This window comes from Oryx dammah, unplaced genomic scaffold (assembly GCF_014754425.2).
Source record: "Oryx dammah isolate SB20612 unplaced genomic scaffold, SCBI_Odam_1.1 HiC_scaffold_27, whole genome shotgun sequence".
In the NCBI taxonomy this organism is placed as follows: domain Eukaryota; kingdom Metazoa; phylum Chordata; class Mammalia; order Artiodactyla; family Bovidae; genus Oryx; species Oryx dammah.
Genome location: NW_024070211.1, coordinates 111,796,079 through 111,823,298, shown reverse-complemented (window position 1 = coordinate 111,823,298; position 27,220 = coordinate 111,796,079). Strand labels below are relative to the sequence as shown.

General features: G+C 38.2%; 1 protein-coding gene across 1 annotated transcript in view; it reads right to left on the bottom strand.

The window, feature by feature from the left end:
* Window positions 1-27,220, bottom strand: part of PDK1 (pyruvate dehydrogenase kinase 1) — a 39,190-nt gene that overhangs the window by 11,045 nt on the left and 925 nt on the right. Inside the window, exons 2-8 of the mRNA XM_040229355.1 lie at window positions 25,941-26,082; window positions 23,262-23,333; window positions 18,640-18,824; window positions 18,240-18,335; window positions 17,142-17,219; window positions 15,394-15,470; window positions 13,550-13,648 (exon numbers count right to left, since the gene is read on the bottom strand). Of these exons, the coding sequence (XP_040085289.1) occupies window positions 13,550-13,648; window positions 15,394-15,470; window positions 17,142-17,219; window positions 18,240-18,335; window positions 18,640-18,824; window positions 23,262-23,333; window positions 25,941-26,082 (749 nt within the window). The remainder of the gene's footprint in view (window positions 1-13,549; window positions 13,649-15,393; window positions 15,471-17,141; window positions 17,220-18,239; window positions 18,336-18,639; window positions 18,825-23,261; window positions 23,334-25,940; window positions 26,083-27,220) is intronic.

Here is a 27,220-nt window from a genome sequence, read left to right as displayed (position 1 = left end):
AGATCTGCTTTGAAATGCCATTTGAAGACTTGCCTCTGATATGTCTATAATTAGATAATTGCAGTATAAAAATATAAAAGAACATTAGGAACTTGTATGTAGCATTATGCTTGAAATTGTTCTTGGCTATGAATTCAAAGCCCTGTGAAGAGATTTATTTTAGTAAGATGAATAAAGGGCTCTGGGTATTTTCTGAAATGTATCAATTTGTTAATTATTCATCCCTCCATTTAATGCTCTGCTACATATTTACTGGTAACATGAATCAGAAGCGTGGTTCTACAAATATTAAGTAAGCAAAAAACAAATTAGAATAGATACTAAGATAAGGCACAGTTCAATAAATATTTCGTGATTTTCCTTAACCTTCTGGCCAGAAGCAGTACAGCAATCTAGCAGATATGACACAAGAAGTGATTTCTAGCCATGGGACAGAAGGATAAAGCAGAGTGGAACAGAAAGGCCAGAGGCGCCTTTGAAAAGCATCACCTCATTAGAAGGAAAGGGGTCATCTAAGCCATAGGAGCATAGTTAAAGAATGATAAAGGTAACTGCTTTTGCTCTGTAGCCAAAAATGTAACAATACATTGCAACCACACCTGGGGCCAGTTTTTAAAGTGGTCAAAAGTGTTTCCACGAAACTTGTTAACAGAAATTATACCAGAGAACCTGAGTTCTTTGTGGAAAAGAAAGGAGGGAATAATGGAGAGACAGACAGACATTTGGTCTGTGTATCTTCAAGACAAGAATGGCACTCTGATAATAAATATACTGTAAAAGAGATGTGGAAATTTTAAAATCTCTGAAGACTATTTGAAGAAAAATGTGAGAATCAGAAACACAAGACTATGCCAAGGGAAAGGAAAGAGATTGTGAAAGTGGAGGGTGGTGTGGAGTCATGTCAACAGGAAGGCAGAGGAAGAGAAGTTTGCCAATTACTTTTAAAGTTTTCTCCTCGGTTCATGAAACCACCACTTCTCAATGTCACCCAACCGAGACCTGCCATCCCTAATGTCCTGTTTCTCATAACACTAGGCTCCCTGGCTAATGTATGTGGATTTTCAGGTCCAAGGGAAATGAATCATTACTAACTTGATGACAGTTCTGAAGGCAGGAAATTTACTAACCTTGAACTCACCCATAGCTCCCAAAGTTTCTTATACAACAGCTTTTTCAAGGTCAGGTGTGTAAAAAAAAAATTGCTAACAGTGAATGAACCAAGATGTGTAAGTTTTAATTTATCAGATATGTGGCTATAATACTTATGTCACTTACTGCAATTGGACCAAACACCAAGTCTGAAAGAGCAGTTAGACTTGTAAGTTAGAAAAAAAAAATTCTAACTTAGCAGAGGGATAAGTTTAAAATGTCAGTAACTTGAACAGTGAAAAGAATGGGGAAAAAAATTCCAGGCCTTGATCCTGAAAGTCTACAGTAAGTGATGGGGTTAAAAGCTCTATATAAAGAGCTACCAAGGGTAGATGCAGTCATGCAACTTGGATTTGAAGAGGTAGAGCCTAATACAGTTAAGACCATTTACAAACACTTCTGGAACAGTCTGTTCAAGACCCTTATGAGCTTTGCTTTTTTAAAACAGCTTGATGAAAATATAATTCATGTACCATACTATCCACCCATTTAAAGTGTACAACTCAGGGGCTTCCCTGGTGAGCCAGTGGCTAAGACTCTGTGCTCCCAATGCAGGGGGCCTGGGTTCAATCCCTGGCCAGGGAACTAGATCCCATATGCCATAGCTAACAGTTTGCATGCCATGTGCTGCAATTAAGACCCAGCACAGCCAAATAAATATAAATAAACAATGAAATTTTCAAAAAAGTGTACAACTCGTGGCTTTTTAACAGGCATACTTCTGAGATATTGAAAGTTCAGTTCCAGACACCACAAAAAAGCAAATATTGCAATAAAGCTATTCACTTGAATTTTTTGGTTTCCCAGTGCCTATAAAAGTTATGTTTACATTTATGCTATAGTCTATTAAGTGTGCAAAGCATTAGGCCTACAAAATGTACATATCCATTAATTTAAAAATAAAAACAAAAAACCAATTAGAATAATATCAAAGATCATTGATCACTATAACAAACATGATAATGATAAAGTTTGAAATATTGCAAGAATTGCCAAAATGTGACACAGAGAAATGAAGTGAGCAAATGCTGTTTGTTGGTTAAAATGACACTGATAGACTTGGTCAATGCAGGGTTGCCACAAACCTTCCATTTGTAAAAAATGCAGTGTCTGCAAATTGCAATCAAGTAAAACAAGGCAAGGTATGCCTACATTCACAGGTACGTGCAACCATTTCTTCAGTCAATTTTAGAATATTTTCATTACCTCAAAAAGAAACCCTGGACTCTTTATTGATTACACTAAGTAACCACTAATGTATTTCTTGTCCTTTTATATTTGTCTGTTCTGGACATTTCATATAAAGGAAATCATATATAATGTGTGGCCTTTTGTGTTTAGTTTTTTCTTACTTGATATATTTTTAATGTTGCAGCATTCATCTTGTAGTGTGCACCAATACCTCACTCCTTTTATGGGCAAATAATATTCCACTATATACCACATTTTTGTTGATTTATTATTCAGCTGATGAACATCTGGGTTGTTTTTAGCTCTTGGCTGTTGTGAATAATGTTACTATGAATAAACGCATTGCTTAAATACCTGTTTTCAAGCTTTGGGGGTATATATCTAGGAGTGTAACTGCTGGATTATCATGAACATTTCTTTATACCAAACAGGCAGACTCCCTTAGCAAAGCCTGTCTACCAGCACAGAACGAGTCTCTGAGTGCCTAAGAAGAGCTCAGTGAATACTGATCCATGCAGTGATGGATGACCACAAGTAATGGAACGCAACTGCAGACCAGCATGCTAAAGCACATGAAACAGAAGCAGAAAAAGGTATGAGAAAGACCATGCTGTAGCACAGCTGTTGTCCCAAAGCAGAAGACAGGCGGCTTATTTTGAGTCAAATAAACCTTAATGGGCAAGTAGGTGACATATAACTAACCAAAAAATAGACACTATTAACAACTGGACTGGAAAAAAGTGACATATTCATATCAGTTTTTTAGCTAACAGATGATACTGCCATATATTCATTTGTGATTCATTCTTTTATATGAATAGCCAAGAGGGATAAATAGAAAAAAGTTCAGAGGAACTAGTAGAGAGAGCTGAGGCATATTAATTTTTTAAAAAGCAACTAGTATTACTATCCTCAGAGTGATAAAAGAGGAAACCAGGACAGAATGCTACGAAAAAATAATAAAAATAATAGTTCCTGGGAAATTTATAATAATAGAAATAAAAATTCAATAAGAGTTGGGAATTCAAGGTCAAGAAATCTCAGAGTAGAATGAAAAGTTAAAGATATAAAAAACAAGAGGAAAAGATAAGAATAAATTAGAGGGCCATTTCATGAAGCCCAGAATTTTTGAAATATAACTATCAGAAAGATAAACAGAAAAGAAGAAAGTACCAAGTAAACAGTGGAAATTCTAAAAGGCCCAGCTCAATGGGTACAAAAAAGCCACTTCACGTCACATCATTATGAAATTTCACAACAGAGCTGAAGAACTTAAACTTCGCTTAAAACCGGTCAGACACAAAGAAACAGGAATTTGAAAAAGCACTAAGTCTTCTCAAAAGGAATAGCAGAAGTAATGTCAGCAGAAACAGTGGAGAAAGGAGCTCCCAAAAGTCCCCCATCAAAGCACGAAAGCAAAAAGGCACAATTGTTAGAACTCTGAAAATTAACCACAGGCTTGTAGCAATACAAGGAGTATGTACTCAAGAAAAACAACAATGAGCTTTGTGGTATTTTAACTTGGCTTTTCTTGACCTCCCATCCCCACTACCAACAACTTGCAACCAGAGTGAAACCAGCAGCCTGACAGCCACTGGAAACACTGTCTTTCTTTGACCTTTGACCTGATTCTGACCTCCTTAATGGAAAAAGTCTTGCATGCTCCTACTCCCCATCCTCAGAAACACTTATCAAAGACAATTAGAGGTAACTGATTAATTTGATGGCTGCCTGAGGCAGTCTACGACAGTTAAGGCAAATAACAGGCTACCCAAAATACCTGGGTAGGAAAAGCTAAGGAATGAGATGTCCATAGGTGCTTAGAAAAGCTCAAGGATATCCTGGGAACCTAGACGGTCATGCTCACTTAGGGCTATGTTCAATAAGGACCTGAGAGAGTCCTAAGCATTCACCTCCACCTGACCTTGAAGCTCTGTACAAGTGGAATGTAAAGGTTAAGTCAAGATTTGTCAACAGCCTGATTCAACATTGAAGGTGTGTCCCAAAGTGCACACAGAATCCCTTGACAAAGACTGGGAGAAGGCATTTAAGGAAAATTCAGTTCAATCATTAGTTGACCACTAAGCAGAAAGCACACACAACAAAGAACATACATAGACTTCACAGAATTAGTTTCAAAAAGTCACTAAACAAACAATGTCCAAGAACAAAGGAGAAGCTCCAGCAAGATGGTAGGAGGGGCTAAACTGCATCTAGAATCAAACCCCATACCCACCAGAAACGCTCAGAGGGCTCAAACAAACCTTGCGTACCCCAGGACCCAGAGACCCCACAGAGACTGAGACAGAACTGTGTTTGAGTCGGGTCAACAGTGGACTACCGCAGGGACAGGGGCTCTGGGTGCAGCAGACTTCGGTATGGCCTAAGCCCTCGTGGAGGAGGTCGCCAGTAACCCCATCATAGAGCTGCCAGAACTTACACAGAACTGGGAAATAAAACTCTCGGTGGGCATAAACAGAACTTTGTGTGTACCAGGACCCAGGAGAAAGGAGCAGTGACCCGACAAGAGACTGACCCAGATTTGCTCGTAAGTGTCCAGGAGTCTCCAGCAGATGCGTGGGTTGGCAGTGGCCTGTAGCAGTGCATGCATGGGACCTTTTAAAGGAGGTCGTGTCTTCACTACCTTCACCATAGTTTGGGCCAGGTAAATAACAGGGAGGGAACACAGCCCCACCATCAACAGAAAATTGGATTAGAGATTTACTGAACATGGCCCTGCACATCAGAACAAGACCCAATTTCCTCCTCAGTCAGTCTCTCCCATCAGGAAGCTTCCATAAGCCTCTTACCCTACTCCATGAGAGGGCAGACAGACTGAAAACCACAATCACAAGAAACTAACCAATTTGATCACATGGACCACAGCCTTGTCTAACTCAAGGAATCTATGAGTCATGCCGTGTAGGGCCACCCAAGACGGATGGGTCATGGTGGAGAGTTCTGACAAAACATGGTCCACTGGAGAAGGGAATGGCAAACCACTGCAGTATTCTTGCCTTGAGAACCCCATGAACAGTATGAAAAGGCAAAATGATAGAACACTGAAAGATGAACTCCCCAGGTCAGTAGGTGCCCAATATGCTACTGGAGATCAGTGAAGAAATAACTCGAGAAAGAATGAAGGGATGGAGCCAAAGCAAAAGCAACACCCAGCTGTGGATGTGACTGGTGACGGAAGTAAAGTCTGATGCTGTAAAAAGCAATAATGCATAGGAACCTGGAATGTTAGGTCCATGAATCAAGGCAAATTGGAAGTGGTCAAACAGGAGATGGCAAGAGTGAACATCAACATTTTAGGAATCAGCAAACTAAAATGGACTGGAATGGGTGAATTTAACTCAGATGACCATTATATTTACTACTGTGGGCAAGAAACCCTTAGAAGAAATGGAGTAGCCATCACAATCAACAAGAGAGTCCGAAATGTAGTACTTGGATGCAATCTCAAAAATGACAGAATGATCTCTGTTCATTTCCAAGGCAAACCATTCAATATCACAGTAATCCAAGTCTACACCCTGACCAGTAATGCTGAAGAAGCTGAAGTTGAATGATTTTATAAAAACCTAAAAGACCTTCTAGAACTAACACCAAAAAAAGATGTCCTTTTCATTATAAGGGACTGGAATGCAAAAGTAGGAAGTCAAGAAATACCTAGAGTAACAGGCAAATTTGGCCTTGCAGTACAGAATGAAGCAGGGCAAAGGCTAACAGAGTTTTGCCAAGAGAATGCACTGGTCATAGCAAACACCCTCTTCCAACAACACAAGAGAAGACTCTACACATGGACATTACCAGATGGTCAACACCAAAATCATATTGATTATATTCTTTGCAGCCAAAGATGGAGAAGTTTATTTATACAGTCAGCAAAAACAAGACCGGGAGCTGACTGTCGCACAGACCATGAATTCCTTATTACCAAATTCAGACTTAAATTGAAGAAAGTGGGGAAAACCACTAGACCATTCAGCTTTGACCTAAATCAAATCCCTCACGATTATACAGTGGAAGTGACAAATAGATTCAAGGGATTAGATCTGATAGAGTGTCTGAAGAACTATGAACAGAGGTTGGAGACATTGTACAGGAGGCAGGGATCAAGACCATCCCCAAGGAAAAGAAATGCAAAAAGGCAAAATGGTTGTCTGAGGAGGCCTTACAAATAGCTGAGAAAAGAAGAGAAGTGAAAGGCAAAGGAGAAAAGGAAAGATATACCCATTTGAATGCAGAGTTCCACAGAATAGCAAGGAGAGATAACAAAGACTTCCTCAGTGATGAGTGCAAAGAAATAGAGGAAAACAATAGAATGGGAAAGACTAGAGATCTCTTCAAGATAATCAGAAATACCAAGGGAATTTTTCATGCAAAGATGGGCACAATAAAGGACAGAAATGGTATGGACCTAACAGAAGCAGAAGATACTAAGAAGAGGTGGCAAGAATACACAGAAGAACTATACAAAAAGATCTTCACGACCCAGATAATCACAATGGTGTGATCACCAACCCAGAGCAAGACATCCTGGAATGCAAAGTCAAGTAGGCCTTAGGAAGCATCACTACGAACAAAGCTAGTGGAGGTGATGAAATTCCAGTTGAGCTATTTCAAATCCTAAAAGATGACGCTGTGAAAGTGCATACTCAATATGCCAGGATATTTGGAAAACTCAACAGTGGCCAAAGGACTGGAAAAGGTCAGTTTTCACTCCAACCCCAAAGAAAGGCAATGCCAAAGAATGCTCAAACTACTACACAACTGCACTCATGTCACACACTAGTAAAGTAATGCTCAAAATTCTTCAAGCCAGGCTTCAACAGTACATGAACCATGAACTTCCAGATGTTCAAGCTGGATTTAGAAAAGGTAGAGGAACCAGAGATCAGACTGCTAACATCCATTGGATCGTCAAAAAAGCAAGAGTTCCAGAAAAAAGGTCTACTTTTGCTTTATTGACTATGGCAAAGCCTTTGACTGAGTGGATCACAATAAACTGTGGAAAATTCCTAAAGAGATGGGAATACCAGACCACCTGACCTGCCTCTTGAGAAATCTGTGAACAGGTCAGGAAGCAACAGTTAGAATTGGACATGAAACAACAGACTGGTTCCAAATAGGGAAAGGAGTACATCAAGGCTGTATATTGTCACCTTGCTTATTTAACTTATATGCAGAGTACATCATGACAAACACTGGGCTGGAAGCACAAGCTGGAATCAAGATTGCTGGGAGAAATATCAATAACCTCAGATATGCAGATGACACCACACTTATGACAGAAAGCAAAGAACTAAAGAACCTCTTGATGAAAGTGAAAGAGGAGAGTGAAAAAGTTGGCTTAAAACTAAACATTCAGAACACTAAGATCACGGCATCTGGCCCCATCACTTCATGGCAAAGAGATGTGGAAACAGTGGCTGACTTTATTTTGGGGGGCTCCAAAAATTCACTGCAGATGGTGATTGCAGCCATGAAATTAAAAGATGCTTGCTCCTTGGAAGAATAGTTATAATCAACCTAGACAGCATATTAAAAAGCAGAGACATTACTTTGCCAACAAAGGTCTGTCTAGTCAAAGCTATGGTTTTTCCAGTAGTCATGTGTGGATGTGAGAGTTGGACTATGAAGCAAGCTGAGTGCCGAAGAATTAATGCTTTTGAACTGTGGTGTTGGAGAAGACTCTTGAGAGTCCCTTGGACTGCAAGGACATCCAACCAGTCCATCCTAAAGGATATCAGTCCCAAATATTCATTGGAAGGACTGATGCTGAAGCTGAAACTCCAATACTTTGGCCACCTCATGCAAAGAGCTGACTCACTTGAAAAGACCTTGATGCTGGGAAGGACTGAAGGCAGGAGGAGAAGGGGATGACAGAAGATGAGATGGTTGGATGCATCACTGACTCAATGGACATGAGTCTGAGTAAACTCCAGGAGTTGGTGATGGACAGGGAGGCCTGGTGTGCTGCAGTCCTTAGGGTCGCAGAGTCAGACACGACTGAGCAACTGAACTGAACTGAAACAAACAACAATCAACTTTAGGGAGCAGGGAAGCAAATGATTTTTAGACTTGTTACATAATATTCTCTTAAATGTCTGATTTTCAACAAAAATTATAAGATATACATATCACAGGAGTGAGAAAGGAATCAATAGAGACTAAACTTGAGGAAACTCGTATTTTCTAAACAAAAACTTTAAATCAGCTATTTTAAATATGTTCACAGAGCTAAAAGAAATCATTTCTAAAGAATTATGAGGATGATGCCTCACCAAATAAATAACAGCATATAAATATAGAAATTATATGAGAGAATGAAACAGAAATTCTGGAGTTGAGAAATGCCATAATAACAACTGAAAAAAAATCACTAGGAGGGCTCAACAGCAGATTTAAACACATGGAATGTAGACTCATCAATAGTGAAACAGCTCAAGTGAAATCATGTCTGAAAAACAGAAAAAACAAAAGAAAGAAAATGAACAAAGTATAATAGACCTGTGGGACTCCATCAAATGTACAGACACGCACATATTGAGAATTCCAGGAGCAAAAAGAGAAAGGAACAAAAATAATATTTGAAGAAATGATAAATAAAACTTTCTAATTTGATGAAAAAGATGAAGCTCTTCAAACTCCAAGTATAACAAACTCAATGAGACAGATCAACACCTGGACAGATTACAATCAAACTGTCAAAAGCCAAGAAAAAAGAATCTTAAAAGCACAAGAAAAGTGACTCTCACATACAAAATATCCAAATAAGGGTAACAGCTGGTTTCTGATCAGAAACCAGGAAGACCAAAAGGCAGTAGGATTAACATTGCTGTTGTTGTCAGTCACTAAGTCGTGTCCAATTCTTTGCAACCCTATGGACTGCAGCATGTGAGGCTTCCCTGTCCTCCACCATCTCCCGGAATTTGCTCAAACTCATGTCCATTGAGTCAGTGATAGCATCCAATCATCTCATCCTCTGTTGCTCCTTCTCCTCCTGTCTTCAATCTTTCCCAGCATGAGGGTCTTTTACAATGAGTCCTCTCTTTGCATCAGGTGGCCAAAGTATGGAAGCTTCAGATTCAGCATCAGTCCTTCTAATGAATATTCAGGGTTGATTTTCCTTAGGATTAACTGGTTTGAGCTCCCTGCTTTTCAAGGGACTCTCAGTCTTCTCTGGCACCACAATCCAAAAGCATCAATCCTTCAGCACTCAGCCTTCTTTATGGTCCAACTCTCACATCCATAATGACTACTCAAAAAACCATAGCTTTGACCATATGGACCTTTGTTGGCAAAGTGGTGTCTCTGCTTTTTAATATGTGGTTTAGATTTGTCATAGTCCTTCTTCCAAGGAACAAGGGTCTTTTAATTTCATGGCTGCAGTCACTGTCTGCAGTGATTTTGAGCATTACTTTACTAGCGTGTGAGAGGAGTGCAATTGTGCGGTAGTTTGAGCATTCTTTGGCATTGCCTTTCTTTGGGATTGGAATGAAAACTGACCTTTTCCAGTTCTGTGGCCACTGCTGAGTCTCCCAAATTTCATGGCATATTGAGTGCTACACTTTAACAGCACCAACTTTTAGGATTTGAAATAGCTCAGCTGGAGTTCCATCACCTCCACTAACTTTGTTCATAGTAATGCTTCCTTCAAGATGGTGGAGTAGAAGGATTAACATATTCAAAGAAATGAATATAGAAAGAAAAAGCCTATCAAACAAAAATTCCAGAGCCAGTAAAATTATCCTTCAAAAATGAAGGATAAATTGAGACATTCTCAGATAAGCAAAAACTGAAAGTTCATCATTGGTAGAACTCTCCCATCAAGAAATGCTAAAGGGAGTCCTTCAGCCTAAAATAAAAGAATACTAGACAGTAAATCAAATCCACATGAATAAATAAAGAGCACCAGGAAAGGTAACCACATAGATAAATATAAAGCATAGTTTAAGTGTATATTTTATTCATAACTTTTTTCTCCAGTATTAATTAAAAGATAAATTCTATAGGGCAATAATTATAAGCCTGTGTAGATGAGTATACAATGTATAATGATGTATGTTATATGACGATAACAACCCAATGATGGGGAGGGTGAGGGGACAGACCTATCTAGGATCAAAGTCTGTGTATACTATTGTAATTAAGTTAGTATATAATCTGAACTAGACTTATAAATTAACATGTTAATTATAATCTCAGGACAAGTACTAAGAAAATAACTCAAATATAATTAAAAAACAAGAGGAAATTAAAATGATATATTAGGAAATATTAGAAAAGGTCAGTTTTCATTCCAATCCCAAAGAAAGGCAATGCCAAAGAATGCTCAAACTACCCCACAACTGCACTCATCTCACATGCTAGTGAAATATGCTCAAAATTCTCCAAGCCAGGCTTCAGCAATATGTGAACTGTGAACTTCCAGATGTTCAGGCTGGTTTTAGAAAAGGCAGAGGAACCAGAGATCAAATTGCCAACATCTGCTGGATCATGGAAAAAGCAAGAGAGTTCCAGAAAAACATCTCTTTCTGCTTTATTGACTATGCCAAAGCCTTTGACTGTGTGGATCACAAGAAACTGTGGAAAACTCTTCAAGAGATGGGAATACCAGACCACCTGACCTGCTCTTGAGAAACCTATATGCAGGTCAGGAAGCAACAGTTAGAACTGGACATGGAACAACAGACTGGTTCCAAACAGGAAAAGGAGTACATCAAGGCTGTATATTGTCACCCTGCTTATTTAACTTATATGCAGAGTACATCATGAGAAAGGCTGGGCTGGAAGAAGCACAAGCTGGAATCAAGATTGCCGGGAAAAATATCAATAACCTCAGATATGCAGATGTCACCACCCTTATGGCAGAAAGTGAAGAGGAACTGAAGAGCCTCTTGATGAAAGTGAAAGAGGAGAGTGAAAAAGTTGGCTTACAGCTCAACATTCAGAAAACGAAGATCATGGCATCTGGTCCCATCACTTCATGGCAAATAGATGGGCAAACAGTGGAAACAGTGTCAGACTTTATTTTTTGGGCTCCAAAATCACTGCAGATGGTGACTGCAGCTATGAAATTAAAAGATGCTTACTCCTTGGAAGGAAAGTTATGACCAACCTAGATAGCATATTAAAAAGCAGAGACATTACTTTGCCAACAAAGGTCCATCTAGTCAAGGCTATGTCTTTTCCAGTGGTCACGTATGGATGTGAGAGTTGGACTGTGAAGAACGCTGAGTGCCGAAGAATTGATGCTTTTGAATTGTGGTGTTGGAGAAGACTCCTGAGAGTCCCTTGGACTACAAGGAGATCCAACCAGTCCATTATAAAGGAAATCAGTCCTGGGTCTTTGAAAGGAATGATGCTAAAGTTGAAACTCCAGTACTTTGGCCACCTGATGCAAAGAGTTGACTCACTGGAAGACTCTGATGCTGGGAGGGATTGGGGGCAGGAGGAAAAGGGGATGACAGAGGATGAGATGGCTGGATGGCATCACAGACTCAGTGGACGCAAATCTGAGTGAACTCTGGGAGTTGGTGATGGACAGGGAGGCCTGGCGTGCTGTGATTCATGGGGTAGCAAAGAGTCGGACACGACTGAGCGACTGAACTGATAATCTAATAGAATGGCTATAATCAAAAAGACTGACAATAACAAATGTTGGTAAGGATGTGGAAATATTGCTACCTTCATTCATTACTGATGGAAATGTAAAATGGTACAGTCACTTTTAAAATGAGCTTGGTATTCCTAAGAAGTTAAACAGTTACCTATAGACAATTCAGCTTTTAGGTATATACATAAGAGACCCGAAAACCAATGTTCGCTTATACACAAATGGCAGCATTATTTATAATAACAAAAAAAATGAATGGATACATGCTATAACATTATATTGAGTGAAAGAAGTCAGTCACAAAAGACTACATATTGTATGACTGAATTTTTATGAAGTGTCCGAAACAGGGAAGTCCGTACACAGAAAATGGATTAGTGGTTGCCAAAGGGTAGGGAGAGGGAGCAGTGAGGAGTGACTGTTAAAGAGCACTGGTTTTTCTCTTGGGAGTGAGGAAAATGTTCTGAAATTAAACAGTGGTATGGTTACACAACCTTGTGAACACACTAAAAACCACCGAATTGTGTATTTTAAAAAAAGAACACTAGATACCTTCAAAGTCTCTGAAAGATGATTATTTCTAGCTTGGAATTCCACGTATGAACTTAAATACTGGGAAAATGGCAACGGAGGCTAGGCAACTGAGAGGGGAGATGCTCTAAGAGAGCCACCTCCTCAGCTACCATAACCTAAAGCCAATATTTGCTGTCTAAAAAATTTCAATTTCATAAACAGCAATATTAGAAAATGTCTTTCAACTACAGCAATACAAAAAGAAATAACAAAAAGACTGTCTCTGAGTTGTGACCTACAAGTGGCAAGGAACTGACACATTTCATTTTCATCTCTCTGCATTTATTAATTCAATACAAAATTTAAAATGATTATTTAAAAAAGAGAAACATCATCATACTCTAAGAAACTGAGCTATCTAAGAAAAATGTAGTAGAAATGGCCTGGGACTAGGGTCAATGAACAGGAATTTGAGCAAACTCAGGGAGATAATGGAGGACAAAGGAGCCTGGTGTGCAGGAGTCCATGGTATCACTAAGAGTTGGACATGACTCAGAAACTTAACAGGGCTCAAAGGACTGACATCCTGTCCTGTGTCATTTATTGGCTATCTAATAATGAGTTAATCACTGTGTCTAATTTCTGTAAAATTGAGAATAAAATTACCTTTGCCCCTTACTGAAGAGCTGTTAGGAAAGTCAAATGAAACACTTAAAAGCAGATTTAAAAACATTGTTTAAAAAGGAGAAATTATGTACTAGCTACGTAACACTGTAAAATACCCAAATATTTTAAATTTTACTTATCAAAGTAGGTATCAAACTGGACAGACATGATTCTGCAAAACTGTCTGTCTCCAGGGTTTACTTTAACCTAAATCATCTGGATGAAGGGTCAGAACAGAAACAGACTCAAGGGAAAATTTCATAACCTGTCAGATAAATGAAACGATGTGCATATTATCTAGGAGGAAGAGGGTTTCTTACTCCTAATAATAAATTACGTCTTCTGGAAAACATGTACATGTCTGTACATTAGTTTTAAAAATTTTAAAAAGACAGCACTTACCTTCAAAGTCAAATCCTCTTTACCCAGTGTGACATGGACCTGAATAGGTGGATAAACACCTTTGTCAGCGTGATGCTCCATCGTTGCTCTCATTGCATTCTGAAATACATAAGGGTTACGTTAAAAATACAACTTTAAAGAAAGAGAGAAACAAAGTACAATTTTCAAGTATATATGCACTCCTTGATATTTTTTAAAAATTTAATGAAAACATGCCTAAGAATCATAATTCATAACTAAATTTAAAGGACTACTTCTAAAAAATAAGTCAGTTTTGGAGGACTTGGTAGGTAAAAATCCCAACTAAATTCTGCATATTTTCTAAAATCAGAATCTCAACATTTTTAACTAGCCTTATATGAAAGCAGAAAATTCTACCCAAATATTTTTATAATTTGGTAGATAATGGGCAAAGTTTATGTTTGAAAACAGTCTCATCTCTATTTTAAAGAACCATTTTAATTGTCATAAATTGCTTTAAGAAAAAGTTATTTTTTTCATTTAGTACTAATAGCAAGTCTTATGATGATGTAGAAATAAATCTAATTTACTACTAATTGGAAACTGGAATATTTATTTACACAGTAAAACAGTTTTGACCAATTTCTGAAGGATACAAGGGTACACAATGTCAACAGAGCATAAGCACTAAGCAATAACATGACATGTAGCGTTGAAGCAGGAACTGCTAAGACTACACACAGTTAAAAAGGCAGAAGGCTGGATTGCACTTGGAGTGTGTAGCCCTGGGACAGAGTCCCCAGAGAAGACGTTCTGTCATCTCTACTGAAGGCCGTTTAAGATAGTCTGTTACATAATATGGTAATATTTCTTTTAGTAAGCATTATAGGGAACGAGATCTTTAGGTGACTGAAATTTCAAGGAAAAAAATTACTTTTAACCCTTTAAGTGCAAATCGTTTATTCATTTAACCACTTCGGTAGAAAGATTTTAGTAAGATATTAGATACATTCTTGCTGTCTTATAACCAAGAACATTTTTCAGTCTTTGTTGTTCTAAGACAGTCAGCTAGTTTTTCTATGTTTCAGTGTATTTTTCTTTTTTTCATGACCAGGCTGAAAGCCACCTCGTCTCTCTTCCACCTGCTCCTGGAAGACAAGGTAACCACACTGAGAGAGGCTACAGGCTTGATGTGGGGTAATATTTTCAGCCACATGGACCCATACTCCTCATCACACACTTCGCAACTGTCTTTGGTATGCTGCTGAGAAAAAAAATTTACTCTCAAGCAAAATTTACTTACAAGCACAATTGTATTTAGTTTTCAAAATTTGTTGTAAAGAGCAAATATAACAGCAGAAGTCACCTAAGTCAATGTGAGTGACTTTCTCCACAAAAATGCATACAATGCATATGACAGTGGGGCTGCGGTCCTTTAGGGGTAGAGAATCATTCTTCTAAACATTTTGCTTTGTAAAACTACAAATAAAATTTTATCAAACACCTATAATGTGCTGCCTTTGTATAAGACATTTAGGATGTTATTCTCAATCTTCATAACAACCTGGGTAATAATATTATCCTTGTTTGACAGAGGAGGAAACTGAGGCTTGGGGTTGAGGGACTTGCACAAGGTCACACACATCTTAGGTGGCAGAATTGGAACTCAAATCCAGGTCTTCCTGAGCCCCAGGTCTGAGCTTACCACTACACTGAGGGCATCAGTGTTGACCAACAGCTTATCTCCACTGATGTGCCATGAAACACCAAAGGATATCTTTTAATGAAACTGAGGAAAACCTGGTAAAGTATTTAAACTTTCAAAGCAGATTCCTAACCTTAGGAAAGGACTGATAAAGGTGATGTAATACTATGTTACAAACCTTGAAAAGTTCAAACACCATGTGATAGAGATGGGATGGTACATAAACCACTTGTATTGGCTGTCCTGGTGATTTTGCTACAGAGCAGAAGAGAAAAATATGAAAGTACAGAGAGATGTGCTTAAAGCATTTTAAAGAATATATTGTGTAGTGCTGAAAAGAAAACATTTACTATGGAGGATAGTACTACTAGGGGGAGAAGGGCTACACCAGTTTTTTACTTTATCTGTGTTTGAATGCTGGGCTCACACAATTTATACCTGCCTGTGACAACAGGAGTCCTGCAGTCACTCTTGCAATCCTGCATAACCATCTACCAACCCATCTTCCCATTCTTGTCTATGATGGTTGAGTCTGTTTAAGACAGTCTTACGGTCAGAATTTTCTCCTTCCAAAAAGAAGTGTTAAAGTCTTTAAATTCCATGGCCCAACTCACATAAATACATTCTTTCTTTTAAAAAGCCATTTTTTAATTGTTTCACCCAGGTGGGATGCTTTGTTTTATTCCGGGCATTTCTGTGCATATAGATTCAAATAAAAACTTTGAGCTAGCACTGACTTATCAAGGGCCACTAATTCTACATTCAAACATGGAATAGGAGCCCAGTTGGGGGTAGAGAACAGATAATAAGCACAGCAGAACTTTCAGTAAAGGAGTAAGAGTCGCCATACCTCAGAATTCTCATTCAGCCAATAAGCTGGACTCTCCAATGAAAAAACTGGCTCTGGGAAACACAGATGGTACATCTGGAAACTGCCCAGAGCAGTTCAGGTTCCCAAACTATCACCTGTGCCTTGAGGTTCTTACTCACTGAATGTACTTTTAGGGCTTTAGAAGCACCAGGCAACTCTGTTTTCAGTGGGGCAACTTCTTCCACTGCCCTCCCACTCTAAGGCCCAGAATACAACTCAGCAGAAGCCTATTTAATTTTATTCTTCTTACAGGGTCATTCTAACTGAGGTGATGTCTCCCTCTATCAAACTACCCTACCTCCAGGGAAAACAGAGAGAGACTCATCAATCTCCTTCCGAGGCATCTAAACCTTCTGTGTCCAAAAGAAGACCATCAGAGATAATCAGTCTCAAACAGATGGACATCTTTCTTTCTTCTTTTACATCTCCAGTCTTTTTACTTCCTCGACAATAAAAAATTGGTTTACAACTAGGAAGTAGAAATCTTAAAGGGTAAACTTTACATTAGTGAAATACATATAAAAGTCAGATGTAATTTTCTTGAAAGCATGAGTCGCTTAGTCGTGTCCGACTCTTTGCGACCCCCATGGACTGTAGCCCACCAGGCTCAGGCTCCTCTGTCCATGGAATTCTCCAGGCAAGACTACTGGAGTGGGTAAGCCATTCCCTTCTCCAAGGGGTCTTCCCGACCCAGGGATCAAACCCGGGTCTCCTGCATTGCATGCAGATTCTTTACCGTCTGAGCCACCAGAGAAGGATCACTTTTTTCTGTGACTAACCAGGAAATAAAAAATATGCAAAGAATCAATATTATCAATTAAAATAATGAAAATGGGAAAGAAAAAGGTAAAATGTCTTTCAGAAAAAAATCAACTAAATTAAAAAATATACATATATACATACACACACATAAATACATATATTTTTAACATGATTTCTCTCCCTCAGCTTTCATATCCAATAAAGAAGTTGTTCTATATTAAAACAAATCTAACTTATCATTCCTTCTCAGATAATCATAACACTAATCATTAAGGAAAAGGCATCAGGCTTACCATTTAGTTCTTCAAGTTCTAGTTCGGGAGAGTTAATATAATACAAATCACACAGACGCCTAGCATTTTCATAGCCATCTAGTGTGAATCAAAACAAAAAAGTCATTAAATAAATTTACTTTTGCTTCATGAAGATGGCAATAATATATAGACAAATGAAATTTTAAAGCTTTCTATAGAAAAAAATATACTTTAATAATCTTAGTTTGGGGACGGTCTTTTTAAAGTATGACATGACAAAGCCTAAGGCCATATAAAGCAAAAAGTGACAGATATGATTACAAAAATTTTTTCAAATATCTGATGGGAAAAGACACCATAAACAAAGTAAAAAGAAAACCAGCAGATTGAATAAAATATTTACAATACATGTAATGAAAATTTAGAGTTGGTAAGGGTTTATTTAGGGAATACTCACTTTCATTCATTGTTTGATACATTTTTGGAGTTATAAAATTTTAAATGCATTTTAAATATTTTTAATTCTAGAAATCCTGCCTGCTAAAATACTAGCAAAAGTTAGCACATATATAAGGATGTCTACTGCGATACTGTTGGTGATAGAAACAACAGAAATATGCACCAATAGGAGTATGGATTAATACATTCTGATACATCCCTAACAGTCATTCAAAAGCCTGGTGTATATTCACATGTACTACACATGGCACCATGTTTGTAAATTTACAGGAAAACATACACAAAGTATCCCATGTTCCAAAATCAGCAAGGTAAGACCAACAATTATGTGTGTGCACAAGCATACATGGTACAAACAGGAAAGGCTGTGGCAAGACACAAGCCAAACTATTATGAATTATGGCTCCAATATAGGGAATTAGAAAGGCGGGAATAAGGAAATATTTTGAAGTCAAACAGATACCCTCATAACATCATCTCCTTTTGCCTAATAAAGCATGGTATCAACAAAACATTCATCCTATACATAGAACACAACTAGCATTATAAAGGCATTTTCAAACCCATGCATGGGTTAGAGCATTTTACCTCATGATTCAAATAACTGCTTTAATAGCAAGAAAAAACACTCAACAATTTTGATTTTGGCATTCTTTCTGAAAGGAGAAATGTATTTACCTTTAATAACTTCAACCACATTGCAGTTTGGATTTATACTTCCAACGTGTTTTCGATGAGATAGGCTTCCTTTGCCTTTTCCACCAAATAATAAAGCTATAAAAAATTAAAAAACAAATAAGCTAAAATACATAATGCTGCTGTCTGGATTTGAATACTGTTTCTCTAACTGGTACCAAACAGTAGGACAAGTATTTTCCTTAAAACATAAACATTTTACATAACGTTAAACATAAATTTAAAAACCGCCTTTCAATGGCCAGTCTATTTGCTTTCCTTAATACAAAAAAAAAAAAAAAAGTAAAATTAAATGTTCTCCCTAAAAGGAAGTTTTCTAAATAAATGTAAAATATACCAACACAGATTATTTAGCTTCTTCTCTTGACTTCCAGACACTTACAGTGCTGATTAAGTAACATTCTAATTGAAATTCGACTCATGTAGAAACGATCCAAAAAATACTGAACATTCTGGCTGGTGACAGGATCCACCCCGAAGCTCTCCTTGTATTCAACCACACCTTCAGCCATTGTGGGTATCACGTCATTGTGTCGGTTCCTGATCCGTATCACAGTGTCTGTAAAGCTAAACAAACCTGTCTGTCAAAACAGCCAAATATTTTGGCAAGTGAATGTGATACTAAAATCTAAATATAGCCAATTATACAAGACAAGAAATGCCTAATTCAGTAAAAGAAGCATCAAGGCATGTTTTCTTACACTTATTTAAGTATATTTCAGATCATAAAATATACATTCTCTATAGAGATGTTTATAGTTCAGTTGGTCAGTCGTGTCCGATTCTTTGTGACCCCATGAATCACAGCACGCCAGGACTCCCTGTCCATCATCAACTCCCAGAGTTCACTCAAACTGTCCATCAAGTCGGTAATGCCATCCAACCATCTCATCCTCTGTCGTCCCCTTCTCCTCCTGACCCCAATCCCTCCCATCATCAGGGTCTTTTCCAATGAGTCAACTCTTCGCATGAGGCAGCCAAAATACTGGAGTTTCAGCTTCAGCATCAGTCCTTCCAATGAACACCCTGGACTGATCTCCTTTTGGATGGACTGGTTGGATCTCCTTGCAGTCCAAGGGACTCTCAAGAGTCTTCTCCAACACCACAGTTCAAAAGCATCGATTCTTCGGCACTCAGCTTTCTTCACAGTCCAACTCTCACATCCATACATGACCACTGGGAAAACCATAGCCTTGACTAGACGGACCTTTGTTGGCAAAGTAATCCCTTTGCTTTTCAATATACTATCTAAGTTGGTCATAACTTTCCTTCCAAGGAGTAAGCGTCTTTTAATTTCATGGCTGCAGTCACCATCTGCAGTGATTTTGGAGCCCCAAAAATAAAGTCTGACACTGTTTCCACTGTTTCCCCATCTATTTGCCATGAAGTGATGGGACCAGATGCCATGATCTTCGTTTTCTGAATGTTGAGCTGTAAGCCAACTTTTTCACTCTCCTCTTTCACTTTCATCAAGAGGCTTTTTAGTTCCTCTTCACTTTCTGCCATAAGGGTGGTGTCATCTGCATATCTGAGGTGACTGATATTTCTCCTGGCAATCTTGATTTCAGCTTGTGCTTCTTCCAGCCCAGCGTTTCTTATGATGTACTCTGCATATAGGTTAAATAAGCAGGGTGACAATATACAGCCTTGACGTACTCCTTTTCCTATTTGCAACCAGACTGTTGTTCCATGTCCAGTTCTAACTGTGGCTTCCTGACCTGCATATAGGTTTCTCAAGAGCAGGTCAGGTGATCTGGTATTCCCATTTCTTTCAGAATTTTCCAGTTTATTGTAATCCACACAGTCAAAGGCTTTGGCATAGTCAATAAAGCAGAAATAGATATTTTTCTGAAACTCTTGCTTTTTTGATGATCCAGCGGATGTTGGCAATTTAATCTCTGGTTCCTCTGCCTTTTCTAAATCCACCTTGAACATCTGGAAGTTCATGGTTCACATATTGCTGAAGCCTGGCTTGGAGAAATTTGAGCATTACTTTACTAGCATGTGAGATGAGTGCAATTGTGCAGTAGTTTGAGAATCCTTTGGCATTGCCTTTCTTTGGGATTGGAATGAAAACTGACCTTTTCCAGTCCTGTGGCCACTGCTGAGTTTTCCAAATTTGCTGGCATATTGAGTGCAGCACTTTCACAGCATCATCTTTCAGGATTTGAAAGAGCTCAACTGGAATTCCATCACCTCCACTAGCTTTGTTCATAGTGGTGCTTCCTAAGGCCCACTTGACTTCACATCCAGGATGTCTAGCTCTAGGTGAGTGATCACACCATCATGATTATCTGGGTCATGAAGCTCTTTTTTGTACAGTTCTTCTGTGTATTCTTGCCACCTCTTCTTAATATCTTTTGCTTCTGTTAGGTCCATACCATTTCTGTCTTTTATCGAGCCCATCTTTGCATGAAATGTTCCCTTGGTATCTCTAATTTTCTTGAAGAGATCTCTAGTCTTTCCCATTCTGTTGTTTTTCCCCTATTTCTTTGCATTGATCGCTGAGGAAGGCTTTCTTATCTCTCCTTGCTATTCTTTGGAGCTCTGCATTCAGATGCTTATATCTTTCCTTTTCTCCTTTGCTTTTCACTTCTCTTCTTTTCACAGCTATTTGTAAGGCCTCCCCAGACAGCCATTTTGCTTTTTTGCATTTCTTTTCCACGGGGATGTTAAGAAACTCCGAAACAAAAAAAAACTTGTGAAATGTAATTATTTTCTTGGAACTCCTAAAAGTAAGGCTGCCACAAAACACAATCCTACAAATGTGAAGGGTTTTCTTTAACTATCATCAACTAAAATTATTTCAACACCCGCTATGAGGATGGGATCCAGGCACAGTCAGCATAAGAGAAGACAGAGCACTTGCTTCCAGGGAACACATGCTCTGTAAGGAATGAAGATGAAAGAGCCAATAAAGGCTGTCTTGGAACCATTCCCCAGGTTCAAGAGAGAAAGGGCCACTTAGAAAAGTAGAAAGGAATTCTAATTCCATTCTATGAATTTTTAAAAATGGGAGAAGAAAAGGTGAATGCATGTTCAAAGAAAAATCTTCAAGCTATCCAGCATTTCTATTTCTGTCATTTGAAGATACTACTGCATGGCTTTGCCAACAGACATCCGTCTAGTCAAAACTATGGTTTTTCCAGTAGTCATGTATGGATGTGAGACCTGGACCATAAAGAAAGCTGAGTGCTGAAGAACTGATGCTTTTGAACTGTGGTGCTGGAGAAGACTCTTGAGAGCCCCTTGGACTGCAAGGAGATCCAGCCAGTCCATCCAAAAGGAGATCAGTCCAGGGTGTTCCTTGGAAGGACTGATGCTAAAGCTGAAGCTCCAATACTTTGGCCACCTGATGCAAAGAAATAACTCACTGGAAAAGACCCTGATGCTGGGAAAGATTGAAGGCAGGAAGAGAAGGGGACAACAGAGGATCAGATGGTTAGATGGCATCACTGACTCAATGGACATGAGTTTGAGCAAGCTCTGGGAGTTGGTGATAAACAGGGAAGCCTGGTGTGCTGCAGTCCATGGAGTCACAAAGAGTCGGACACAACCCAGCAACTAAAGTGAACTGAACTACATGGCTAATTTAAAGAAGTAAAGAAAAGAGGAAAGAAGTCTTAGTTGTGAAGTAACGAAATCTACCTTGTAATATAGCCATCAGAACGCACACTTCCAAATGACTGCTTCCTCATTCAAAGTCTTCAGAGTCATCACCTTGACTACTGTTAACCTATTCCAATGATGCTCTCATTGCTCAAAATATTTTTCGAATTCCTAGCTTATGATTAGTTTCAAAACCAAACCGTGAATCCAAAATACAAACAACAAACTCCTTGAAAACAATTCATCATTTCTAGTTACTTCTTAATCATTTATTTCACATCTCTCTTTTTTTGTCAAAACCAAAATAGTGTTATTTTGCCTGGCTGCTCAAGTTATTTTTTAAAAATTCAGCTCTGAATGACTATTTTCCGAAGGTTTTTCTGCATAAGGTTTACTTTTAAGTTAGACTGGATGGGTTTAAATCCATTCACTGTCCATGTAAGCCTAATGCTATTTTAAGACTTTTTGTGCACAGACAGTATCTCTTTTTGCACAGATAGTATTATTTCAGTAGAGTCATTTTAAAGAGTAAATGACATCATCTGTGTAAATTTTGCTGCATACCTACGCAAATTCTTGTTATTTTCAAACCAAAATCATGTTTAAAAAGTGAAATGTTGCTACCACCTTTAAAGACAGTAAAAAAAAAAATGTGTAATGGACTTGGAGGACAACAACAGAGACAGTCTTAAGTTCTGAGCAACATTCACTGGAAAAAGCAGGTAACTTGCCTTAGGGGATTATGAGGCTTATTAGTCCTGGTATGTTGATTATTAATAGGTCACATTACTTACATTGTCTCGCAGACCACAGTTCATAAACTACAGACAAGTTTCTGTCTTGTAGGCCTTCAGTGTTTGTTGAAAGTTTAGTTTCCAATCTTTCAAAATTAGGAAATCTAACTTAAAAAACAAAAATAACTACACTTGCAGTTTTTCTTATACCCGCCCCCTCAAGACACACACACATATCACATGATCTGGGCAGTGTTTCTGCTGGGCAATGGTCAGTAGAGCTGAGAGGCTGTCCTTTAGAAACAAGCGCTCATCACCAAGTCTTCACCAGTCTCCTACCATCCAAGTGGCCCTGAGACCACATCAAGATCTCCCGTGATCGCCACATTTGAACTGCATCTTTCTTTACACTAGAGTTTAGAGAAACATGAAGTTCTTCTTACGCCCAGTCCAATTTCTGAATTTACGTTACCTGGCTGGCCTGTATGGACTGCGACAGATACATATACCATCATATGTTCTAAAGTAGTGAAAAACCAAAAGTTAATCAATTTCCCTAAAATGATCCAATAGCAATACATTTACATTTTTATATGATGTTCAAAGAGTATATGAGGTTGTTTTATATGATGTTCAAATAAGGCAAAACAACTGTACTTACTCATAAATCGTTTTAGCATCTTCAGCACTTTTGTCCTTAAACTCAAGAAGCTCTTGAAGACTCTGGATATACCTAAAATGTAAATCAACCCCTTGTAAGACTGTTCTTTTACATTTTGAAAGTCCAATATTGTGAAAATGATGAAGAAGCATTGTAAACATTTCTTTACTGTTAATTAACTTTTAGCAAATTATGGTTGAAGTGGGATTTGTATACCCATGCACATTCAAGCAAAGTCCCTGACAGTAATTAGAAGGTACATTTTCTCCTAAAAGCGTAAGTTAAATTTGATTTAAGAATTTCCTACTTTTTTTTAAAGTTCTCTACTCAAAGTAGTTTTTACATTTCTTAAAATTACCACTGTCCATCACAGTATAAATATACTGATGGTCATGGGAACTGAGTCTGTCACCAACAATTATGTGATCTTGGGCAAATGACTTAACTTGCCTTAGTCTCAGTAAAATGTGGAGGCCAGCTTACCTTGGTCTAAGAATCTAACTTAAAGGTCTGTTTTAAAACCTTACTTTTAGATGTTACGTCCAGTCAGCAGATGCTTATTGAAAGTCTACAATCTAACACACGGTTCTTCTAAACAACTGAACGAAAACACAAAAGTCATGAAAATGCACGTTTTTAATTTACCTAAAAATATGATGGAGCAAATCACCTGGTAAAGGAGCAAAATGAGGAAAGTCAAATGCCTCTCTGAAGGTCATGCAGCAGAGCACAATGGCAGTGCAGGGCCAGAGCCAAAACACCTATCATTCAATGACCTTCTTCAGTGTAACGTCTGCTTTGGCCGGACCTTCAGCTGCCATATTTTAGTAGGCGTCCAGGGGTAGTGAAAGTGTTTTAAAAATCTGCAAATCCCCATATTGGTTTGGAAAGTTGCCCTACTGCATGCCAAGGCATTCCAAAGTCTAGTGATTCTGAGTCTACTGTTGTGACTTAACCCTTACTCTTCATTGGCAAGAACAATTATGCTTTAATTCAGAAGATACTGAAAGCAAGCAGGACCCTGTGGAGCTCCTGGGCCCAGAAGCCTTTCCATGTCTCCAATTTCATATTTGTAGGGAACAGACTCCAGTCTCCAGGACCTTCCTTGAGGTCCAAAGGGCAGGTTCAAACAGGTGCTAATCAGGGAAGAGAGAGGATGCAGAGACAAGGGAGAGCAGCCAAGAGACAACAGTGCAGACCTGGAGTCAGTCTGGTTCCCCTCAAGAGATAGACATCTCTGAATTCTTTTACAGTACTAAAGCACCCAACAAAAGAAAGATATTAGCATTTTTCATTCCAGAAGGTTTGAGAATCTCAAGAAGCACATCAGGAGACCACCTGAGGCCAGATTAAAGGCCTGCATGTACCCTGATCATTATCAGCAAGCTCTTCCTTGAACCACTGCTATAAAACTCCTCACCAAACATCCCTGGGTTGGGACACACAGTTTCTCAGGGCAAGATCCTGCTGTGTTCTCTGTTGCCTGGCAAAGCAATAAAGCTATTCTTTTCTACTTCACCTAAAACTCTGGCTTCAAGATTCAATTCAGCACCAGTGAACAGAGGAAGAGTTTTTGGTATTAAACTGTCAACATCTATAATGTGTTAGGCACAGATATTTAAAAAATGTAAAATATTCTACTTTTAATTATTTTTTTTTAAAGGAATAAACCTCCATAGAAAATTGCATCAGAGTTCCTAAACAAATGCCTCTTACTTAAACCACATTTCTAACTATTCCATTTTTGGACTGGAAAGTATCTGATTATCAATTATGGAGCAGTCATTATTTCTTTCACTTATTTTAAAAAGTTGACATTATATCAGCTTCTCCCATAATTATATTGCTTACAACAGGAAAGCTAGGATCTCCATAAATCGTAATTGGGAAATGCCTTGCAACTAAATTTTTCCATTTACAACAACTCTGGCAAACTCTTTTGTTTGAAATGTATAGTGGTTAACAGAACAACACTTTTAATAACATTAACAAGAAAGGCTGTATACAAGTGGCCACATATGCATACACACCCTTAATAGCTCTACTGTCATTTTTAGAAGAGAGATCATAGTTTCTACACAATTCTAATAACTTCTAATTGGTTTTAAATGGTAGAATAAATATTTTAACTTTTGTGACTTATAAAGATATACTTCAATAAGATAAATTCAGTTTATAAAAAATATTTAAACCCTTTAACACATTTTATTAATCTGACTTCAACATACAGCAGTAGAAACAAACAAATCTGAGTTTGAATCCCATGAATATTTTTGCTTAGGCAAAGGACTTAATATGTAGGTACCTCCATTTCTTCATCTGTAAAATGGATGCCCACTGGGCAGGGTTATTGAAGGGATTAAAGGTAAAGTATATAAATCTCTAGCGATCAATTTATGGTAGATATTTTTATTACATTATAAAATAACATCCTTGGAGATTTAATAACACGAATCTTAAATACAGTGTCTGTATTTCTGTGCATTTCTGATTGTTTTTTCAAAACCAAAAAGTAGTACAGTCCAGGATTGAGGTGACAAGCCCAGATACACTCAAACAAAGGAGGAGGAATGCTGATACTACCTTGAGACACCACTGAAGAGTAAAAAGTATTTGCTTTAACTTTGGGTAAAGTCTACAACTCTACTCAAATTGCAAACACAAGAACGTGAATCTTACCAGCTCTGTACCAACTGAACTGATGGTGTCCGGAGAAGATTATCTGGAAGAAGACTGATTTCTTTCATTATATTTGCCAATCTCACAGGCAACTCTTGTCGCAGAAACATAAATGAGGTCTTTTCACAAGCATTCACAGATCCTGAAACCAAATACAGTGTGAATAGCAGTAAGTGGAAGCCGTAAGGCAGAGAGAAACGCAGAGTTATTTGGCAAGTGATATCATCACCACAATGACAAGGCAAGAAGAGGAGCAAGGGACAAGACAGTCCAGTCTCTAGGGCTGTGCAACATTCTGAACCACCTTCCAACCACACTGTAGAGCATCAGTGAGGTTATTTTCCTGTCTCCATTATTCACATCTCCCATCTTAGAACTAAGACAACCTAGGCAAGTCTGAGCAAGGCACAGTCTGATTAACGTAGGACCTGTAAAAAGCCTATCCTATATAACCTGTTGCTATCATTTTAAAAACTTGTTTCCTAACTTTAGGTTTATAAGAAAAACCTGTCTAAGAAGCAGTGGAAATTCTGACATGTTCATGAGAAGATTCACTGAGTCCAGGTAGAAGCATTATACTAATTGCCATAAGCAAAGAGTAAATGAAAGAAAAAAAAAAAAAGAATAAATGAAGAGTAGTCTTTCGGGCAACAGAAAGCAAAAGCTGCCAATGCCTCCTCTGCGATCATCTTCAAGCTTCTCCCCCAGTGGGTTCTATTCAATTGTCTGATTCCTGTAAAGCAATCTGCTCCTTCCTCCACTCCTACTCAAGATGCTAAGCAGAACAGCTGTAGAATCGCATTTGGCAAGCAGTTCCATTTAAAGTTAAACCAAAAAGTCATGTTATTTCAGTGATGCATTTTAAACTCACTGATTTGCTCTTTTAGCAAGAAACAACCATAGCAAAAACTAGATTGTCAATAGGAATAATCGTATTAAAAGAAAACATTTTCTTGCGGAAGTTTAATGGCATACTTGGGAAAGAGGTCAAATTCACCCTCTTAATAACACTACATTTTAAGGTAAAAACAAAAACCAAGAGCTTGGAACCAAACAAAATCGACACCGTAAACTACAAGTTTAAGTGGCTAACTACGCTGCTATCTTTCAAGCCACTAGTGATCCGTTGGTGACCAAACCGCACTCACAATGCAAAAGATAACTCTTGTCTATTCGAAATTTTGACTTGGTTAGCCTTTCCATTTCACCTTAGCGCCCCGCTATGAGAAGTCAAAGTTAAATGCCTGACTTTGCAATTCCTCTGCATCTTTTCTAGAGAA